The sequence below is a fragment of the Medicago truncatula genome, chromosome 7, assembly GCF_003473485.1.
Source record: "Medicago truncatula cultivar Jemalong A17 chromosome 7, MtrunA17r5.0-ANR, whole genome shotgun sequence".
In the NCBI taxonomy this organism is placed as follows: Eukaryota; Viridiplantae; Streptophyta; class Magnoliopsida; order Fabales; family Fabaceae; genus Medicago; species Medicago truncatula.
The window spans coordinates 9,053,437-9,061,814 of NC_053048.1; the positions used below are offsets into that span (position 1 = coordinate 9,053,437).

General features: G+C 34.1%; 1 protein-coding gene across 1 annotated transcript; it reads left to right on the forward strand.

The window, feature by feature from the left end:
- The first annotated feature begins 1,099 nt into the window (after positions 1–1,099).
- Positions 1,100–3,249, forward strand: LOC11443351 (heat shock 70 kDa protein 4). The gene is made up of 2 exons (XM_003621957.4): positions 1,100–1,334; positions 1,625–3,249. Exons 1-2 carry the CDS (start codon positions 1,115–1,117, stop codon positions 3,247–3,249), a joined length of 1,845 nt encoding a protein of 614 aa, XP_003622005.2. The 5' UTR covers positions 1,100–1,114.
- Positions 3,250–8,378: the final 5,129 nt, after the last annotated feature.

Consider the following 8,378-nt stretch of genomic DNA (forward strand, 5'->3'; position numbering starts at 1 on the left):
AAATTAGTAGTAACATACTTCAAAAAATACATATATCAGCTTTTAGCAGTAGAACCTAAACGTTTCCGCCGTCTTTTCAGCCCTTCATACTTTCTCACTCTTTCAACAAACAAGACTTCATAAACCTTACTCCACGTCAACTCTTCTCTTCACGCAGGTAACTCTCTCAGCAAGAACCTATTTCTTTGCAATTTACAGATTACTTCTCTTTTTTCTTTTTCTTTTTTCTCTATTGTCTCTTCAATTAATGTCTTTTCTCTTTTTTATTTGCTCGTTTTCTTTTGAGTTTCTCTTCAACTTAGGGTTTCTATTTCTTTCAACTTAGATTTTGAACAGGGTTAAATAAGTGTTTTGTCTCTAAAAAAATTACCAAATTTTGATTTTCTTCTTTACAAATTTTTATTTTTTGCACACAATTTTAGTCACAGTTGATAAGTCAATGCTTGTTTTTGAATGTTTTTTGTTTCAATATGTTTAAAACGTTATAAAAAATTCATCCGAAAAAAGAGCTCAAAATTTGATCAGGGTTGAAATTTTCGATACTTTTATCTTAAACTTTTGAACTTTAAACATATTTGATTCATTTTGAAAAATTCTAAATTTTTGTAAAGAAACTTGTTATGTTGTTTTAAACATGTCTATAAATATTATTCAGAAAATTTAAACATTTAAGGATAAAAACATGCCACTTTTGAAAAGAAAACTGTAAATAAAACACTATGCTGGGAAATTTATAGGGATAAAAACATGCCACTTAATTTTTTTATGGGACAAAAAACTTGATAACTTTTTAAGGATGAAAAACTTATTTAACCTTTGAAATTTTTCAAGTATAAAAAATATTATAAGGGAAAATTGCAACTACAATGCTATGAACATATCCATTTAGGTGGGAATTTGGTTATTTGTAATCTGTTGTTGTTTTCCGTATGCCGCTATCTTTCTGCTGCCGATGTTGTTCTATTGTTTCATTTTCCGCATCTGAAGCTGAAAACTGCATCTGATTTTTATGCTGTTGTTGTTGTTTTCTCATTATTTTACGTGTCTCTCACTCTTCCTAAGTGTAGGAATTTAAACCCTTTCAACGATATACTTCATTCCCTTGAAAAAGGAAATGGCCAAAAAATACGAGGGACCTGCAATTGGAATCGACCTTGGCACAACATATTCATGTGTAGCAGTTTGGGATAGTCAAATTAATCGGGCTGAGATCATCCACAATGAGCAAGGGAACAGAATCACACCTTCTTGTGTTGCTTTCACTGACGCACAAAGGTTGATTGGTGATGCTGCCAAAAACCAGGCTTCCTCTAACCCATCCAATACTGTCTTTGGTAACTTATCCTCTTTTACTCCTGCCTGGATTATAAACTACTTTAGTTAGTATTATTTCTCTGCTGCGTTTTTGGCCTATAGAGCACATGCAAATGACATGGCACCGACACTTACACGTATACATTAAGTATTTTAACGTTGCTTCATGCCTCGGTGTCATGTTTGTATTGGACTGGACATTGACATGTGTTAATTATTGCACATGCCTTTGATGTAAAGTGCAAGTGCTTCGTAACTTTTAGCTGAAGAAAACAAAATATATGTTACCGCTATTTTTATTTATTTGCAGATGTAAAAAGGTTGATTGGAAGGAATTATAGTGATCCAATAATTCAGAATGATCTAAATATGTGGCCCTTTAAGGTAATTGCTGGTCGTGATGACAAACCCATGATTGTTGTGAAATACAAGGGTGAACAAAAGCAACTTTTTCCTGAGGAAATATCGTCTATGGTCCTGACAAAGATGCGAGAGATTGCTGAGGCATATCTGGAATCATCTGTCAAGAATGCAGTCATTACTGTGCCCGCTTATTTCAATGATTCTCAGCGTAAATCCACCAAAGATGCTGGTGCCATTGCCGGCCTTAATGTAATTCGGATAATCAATGAACCAACTGCTGCAGCTTTTGCGTATGGACTTCAAAAGAGAGGTAACTGTGTTAAAGAGAGAAACATTTTCGTATTTGATCTTGGTGGTGGTACATTCGACGTGTCTATACTCAAAATTAAAGGTGAAGTCTTTGAAGTTAAAGCCACTGCCGGAGACACACACCTTGGAGGAGAGGACTTTGATAACAGAATGGTGGAATATTTTGTAGAGGAAATCAAGAGGAAGAACAAGGTAGACATTAGCGGGAACGCTAAGAGTCTTAGAAGGTTAAGAACCTCTTGCGAAAGAGCAAAAAGAACACTCTCATTTGCAGTTGATACCACAATTGAGGTAGATGGTTTATTTGAAAACTTCGATTTTTGTTCATTGATAACTCGTGCGAGGTTTGAGGAACTCAATATGGACCTCTTTATGAAGTGTGTGGAGACGGTGAATACGTGTCTTAAAGATTCAAATATGGATAAGAGCAATATAGATGATGTTGTCCTTGTTGGTGGCTCCTCTAGGATTCCAAAGGTGCAGCAACTATTACAGGACATTTTTAAGGCGAAGGAACTGTGTAAGAGCATCAACGCTGATGAGGCTGTTGCTTATGGAGCAGCAGTCCAGGCTGCATTGTTGTGTAAGGGTGTTTCTCCAAACTTGGTGATATTAGATGTTACACCACTTTCACTTGGAATATTAATAAATGGAGATCTGATGAGTGTTGTGATTCCTAAGAACACTACCATTCCTGTAAAGAAGACAGAAGATTTTGAAAAAAGTGAAGACAACCAATCCTCTATCCCGATTAAGGTTTGTGAGGGTGAAAGGACAAGGGCTAGTGATAACAACTTGTTGGGTTTGTTTTATCTTGATTGCAACCCTTCTAATCCTCGAGGCCATTCTTTGAATGTTTGTTTTGACATAGATGCTGATGGTATCTTAATTGTATCTGCTGAGGAAGAATGTACTGGAAATAAGAAAGAGATTACTATAGCAAATAATACGCGGAGATTGTCACCTGAGCAGATTATGCGAATGATTCGAGAAGCCGAGAAGTACAAGGCCGAAGATGAAGAGTACCAGAAGAAAGTTAATGCAGTGAATGCTTTGGATGATTATGTTTACAAGATAAACAAGGCTTTGAAGAATATTGATAGAAGTGCAAAGCTTTGTCCTGAAGAAAAAATGAAGATCAATTTGGAATGTTCAAAGGCAAAAGATATACTTGATTCAATCAAAGAGAAGGAGACAGCGGTGTTCGTGAATTGTTTGAATAAGTTGAAGAGTGTGGTAAAGCCCATTCTCCAGATTGACTAGCTAGTTATTATTTTCTGCTTTATGTGTGTGAAATTTGCAAAAATTATGAAACATATTATCTAATATAGTTTAATGTTAGTTTACTTTCTGTTATTGATCCGATCCTTGCACTAATTAGTTATATATCTCTCTTCCACTGATTGCTAAATGGAGAGTGCTGTTCATTGTTCATTTGTTTAGATTACCGGTTTCTAGGATTCGTTTAGGAAGCCAACCTCTGCAGCAATAAATATATTGGGGACTTTTGTTACCTCCTGGGACTGTGGAATTGGCTTGTAATGTTAACTACGAAACTATTCAAAAGGTTGTGGCATAGTCACAAGTACATTCGTGGTACGAAACATGTAAAGAATTCGGTATGTATGGGGTATATAGGTTTGGTACGCGTCGTTCTGTGGTATCAATACTGCCTAGATAAGTATAGTAAGCTATAAAGAAATTTTAAAGAAAGAGATCTTTTTCGGTATTCACTTGACACAATCTTTTTTTATATTCACTTTTCTTTCACCATTTTTTTCTTTTTCTATCGATATATTTTTGGAAGAGACATTGTATTTTCTTCAAGCTTCAAAGATATTTTATGCAAAATTTCTTTGCATCACCAAAGGTTTTCCTTTATCTCATACTCAACCTTGTCTTCCTCTTTCTTCGATCTTCATTTATCGCAGTTCACCGATTCAATGATTTCAAGGAATTATAGAAAAATTTGTTCGAACCAATTCACAAAAGTACCACAAACCTATACGCAAGTACCAATTTGCGGTTCACAACAGGTCAAGAGAATTATATGACTATGAGTTGTGGGAATTTTGGGTTGACTTGTAATACCCCACAATATGTTTTGCATTACGCTCTTGTTCAGTCAAGAAAGACCGAGTAAAAGATTATCTCAACCATAACTATTATTTTAATTTGTTTTTTACCCTGCTCTTGTAAAGTAGTTAATTTGACCATTGGGGTTTTTATACATTGAGCGGAAGTGAAGTAGTAAATCTTCATCAGAAGCATTCACTTCTTCACACTAAATAAAATTCAATATTGTTGAAAGCCCGCGAGAAAGAATTGTTACCAACAAGATCAACGACGTGTGGTTTAATTACTTGATGATATGTTATACCGAACAAGAGATATTCAAGTCATTTGATGATATCGATATTATTCGAACATTCAACGCAAAGAGGGTCTCGGAAAGGGCATTTACCTCCTAATTTTATTTAGCACACTATCGGCAAGTTATGTTTCCATCTCTCTTATTTCAAATTGTACTTTTGACAATAATGCCTTTTTACATGGAGACCTCCACGAGGAAGTCTACATGTCTTTGCCTCCTGGTCTTAAATTTCCTCATGATAATAATGGTTTTACCAAAGTGTGTAAGCTTCATAAATCCATTTATGGTCGTAAACAAGCAAGCAGACAGTGGTATTCCAAATTGTCTGAGTCTCTTATTTCTCTTGGATATACTCATTCTATTGCTGATTATTCATTGTTTACTACGCAACATGACGTTCATTTCACTGCTTTACTAGTTTATGTTGATGACATAGTACTCACAGGTAATAATTATTCTGAAATTCAACAGGTAAAATCTTTTCTGCATAATAAGTTTAAAATGAAAAACCTTGGTTCTCTTAGATATTTCCTAGGTATTGAAGTTGCTAGATCTCCTAGTGGCATCATGATAAATCAGAGGAAATACACCCTAGAATTATTGGATGACACTGGCTATCTAGCAACAAAACCTTCCAACACTCCATATGATTCATCCTTAAAGCTTCACTGTTCTGATTCAAAATTATTTGAGGATGAATCATAGTTTAGGAGACTTGTTGGAAGGTTACTTTATTTAAACATAACTAGACCGGAGATAGCTTTTGCTGTCCAGCAAATAAGTCAGTTTGTTTCTAAGCCCAAACAAGTTCATTATAAGGCTGCAACTCGCATCCTCCAATATTTAAAATCTTGTCCTGCTAAAGGACTGTTTTATTCTTCTTCTGCTGATTTATCTTTATCAGGTTTTGCAGATTCCGACTGGGCTACTTATCCTACTTCGAGGAAATCTGCCAGTGGCTATGCTGTATTCATTGGATCCTCTCTGATTTCGTGGAAATCAAAGAAGCAGAACACCGTATCGCGATCTAGCTCGGAGGCTGAATACAGAGCCTTAGCCAGCCTTACTTGTGAGATTCAATGGCTTCATTACATCTTCAAAGATCTTCACATCACTTTTACCAAACCGACATCGGTGATGCTGCTAAGAATCAGGCTTCTTCTAACCCTACCAACACTGTCTTTGGTAAATTTCTATTCTCTAGTATATACATACTTTAGTTGATTAATGTTATTATCATGGTTTTAAAAGCGGTTGCAGTTATGCCGCAAATTTTTATATTGTTGATAATTGTGGTCAAATAAAGTTGTTGTAGTATCAAGTATGTGTATATTATGATTAAGACCACATCAGAAGTATTATGTTGTCACGGCCTAGGTTCAAATTGTAATCACACCCTATATAATTGTTATTTTAATTAGCTGGAAAAAAAGAAGTGTTATGGGAAATAATTATTAATGTTTTCTTTCAGATGCTAAGGTTAATTGGTAGGAAGGTTTTTTGTTTCTGTTGTTCAAAATGATATGAAGTTGTGGCCATTCAAGGTCATTGGGGTGAATGACAAACCCACGATTATTGTTAAATACAAGGGTGAAGAGAAGCGTTTTTGTGCCGAGGAAATATCATCTATGATCCTTTCGAAGATGCGAGAGGTTGCAGAGAAATATTTAATGTCCCCCCGTAAAGAATGCAGTTGTTACTATGCCTGCTTACTTCAATGATTATCAGCAAAAAGCCACCATAGATGCCGGGGCCATTGCTGGCCTTAATATACCCCGGATATGGCCTTGACAAGAGGACAAATTGTGCTGAAGAACGAAATATATTCATCTTCGACTAGAGGTATGCTTTGACATCAATGAAAATGGCATCTTAATCATTTCTGCTAGTGAAAAGTCTACTGGTAATAGGACTGAGATTCCAATAACTAATGATAAAGAAAGATTGTCATCTCAACAAATTAAAGAAATGACTAGAGACGCTGAAAATTACCGTATTGAAGCTGAGAAATTCCTAAGGAAGGCCAATTTAATGAATGGATTAGACTATTGCATTTACAAGATGAAGAATGCTCTAAAGAATAAGGATATTAAACTAAAGCTCTCTTCTCAAAGAAAATGACAAGATCAATCATACAATTACGAAGGCCACAAATTTGCTTGACTGTGACAAACAAAGTGAAATATATGTTCTGGAAAATCATCTGAAGGAGCTTGAGAGTATATTCCAACAAATACTAGGCGAGTAAATAGTCAATTTCCCCCCTGAAATTGTAAGTTTCATCAATTACCCCCCTGAAATTAACAAAACTTCAATTACCTCCCTAAAATTTCACAATGTTAGTCAATTTACCCCCTCCGTCAAATTTTTCTGTTAGTGAACATAACGTTTTGCAAATACCCCCCTGAAGTTTTGCACTTATGTGCAAAATGCCCCTCAAACTTAAAAATTTATATTATTTTTTTCTTAAAAACAAACAATTAATAGTTAAATATTAAAGCTAACTATTAATTTTGGAGTTTGGAAAAACTACATACATATATACATCAAAATAGGGAAAAATGTGTATTTTTAAAGTGACAATAATGGTTATTTCTAATAGACAAATTATTATTTTTAGAGGTTTATAAACAAATTAATAATCAGATTTAAATTTATATTTTCTCCTTCACCATCTTAGTCTTTTAACTCCTCCAACTCCTTCAACAATTTGCTCAAACCATTTAAACTACACAACCCTCAATATTAATCCACAAATCATCCTATTATTGTCACTTTAAAAAATACATATTTTTTCCCATTTTTGAGCCTATTTTGATGTATATATGCATGTAGTTTTCTCAAATTCCAAAATTAATAGTTAGTTTTAATATTTAACTATTAATTGTTTGTTTTTAAGAAAAAAATAATATAAATTTTTAAGTTTGGGGGCATTTTGCACATAAGTGCAAAACTTCAGGGGGGTATTTGCAAAACGTCATGTTCACTAACAGAAAAATTTGACGGAGGGGGTAAATTGACTAACGTTGTGAAATTTCAGGGGGGTAATTGAAGTTTTGTTAATTTCAGGAGGGTAATTGATTAAACTTACAATTTTAGGAAGGAAATTGACTATTTACTCAATAATAGGCAGATATGTTTAGTTTTTAGTTTTGACAATTGCTTTTTAAAATTGTTGCGTTGAAACCATCACTTAGGTACTTCTGGCTTCATAAATTGAGTGGAGAAATACATTTTTAAAAGTTGATCTAAATTTCTGAATTGAAGATAAGATGAGCACTGATTCTATCACTGATAAGCCACTCTCTGTACCATTCTGTACTTGCCAAACATTTATCTGGTGTCTTCATGTATACTGTCTATTATAGTTGTGTCTGCTTCAAGTTGAAAATGCCTCAACCAAATTAAGTTAGGTAAATAATCAATTTGGTCACTCAAATTAAGCACTCGTATCAACTTAATCCCTTATTTTGTAAACATTTTAGAATAGTTTCTGACTTATCTATATATTGATCAAGTTAGTCCCTTTGTTACTTTTATTCTGCGAAATAATGATATCTTATGTTAAGGGACATACACACAAATTTTATTATATGTTAAGGAACATACACACTGAATCTGAGCATATGGATTTCAACCGAAAATACAGTGCCTTTAGTACCACTTGCTAATTTAAACACATTATGATCAAAATGTGTTATTATAACAAGTGATATTTGGATTCAAATGGTGCATATTGTACAATCTATTATTGGACAAATGGCCTAACCTAAAATGTCATAAAGCTGAATTGGAATGACATAATGAGATTGTACATTGCTGGAATTACAAGAATATTGTACAAGATTTATTGATGAAACATAAAGTGCTAAACTAATAGGAGAAGAATGGACTTTCAAGTTTCAACCTGTAAAGTTCATCAACCAGCTTATGGAAACCAATCATCCTCTGAGAATTCACACCCTAAATCACACAGTTTTGATCAGTGAAGTTAACATGACATTTCAAGGAATTACAC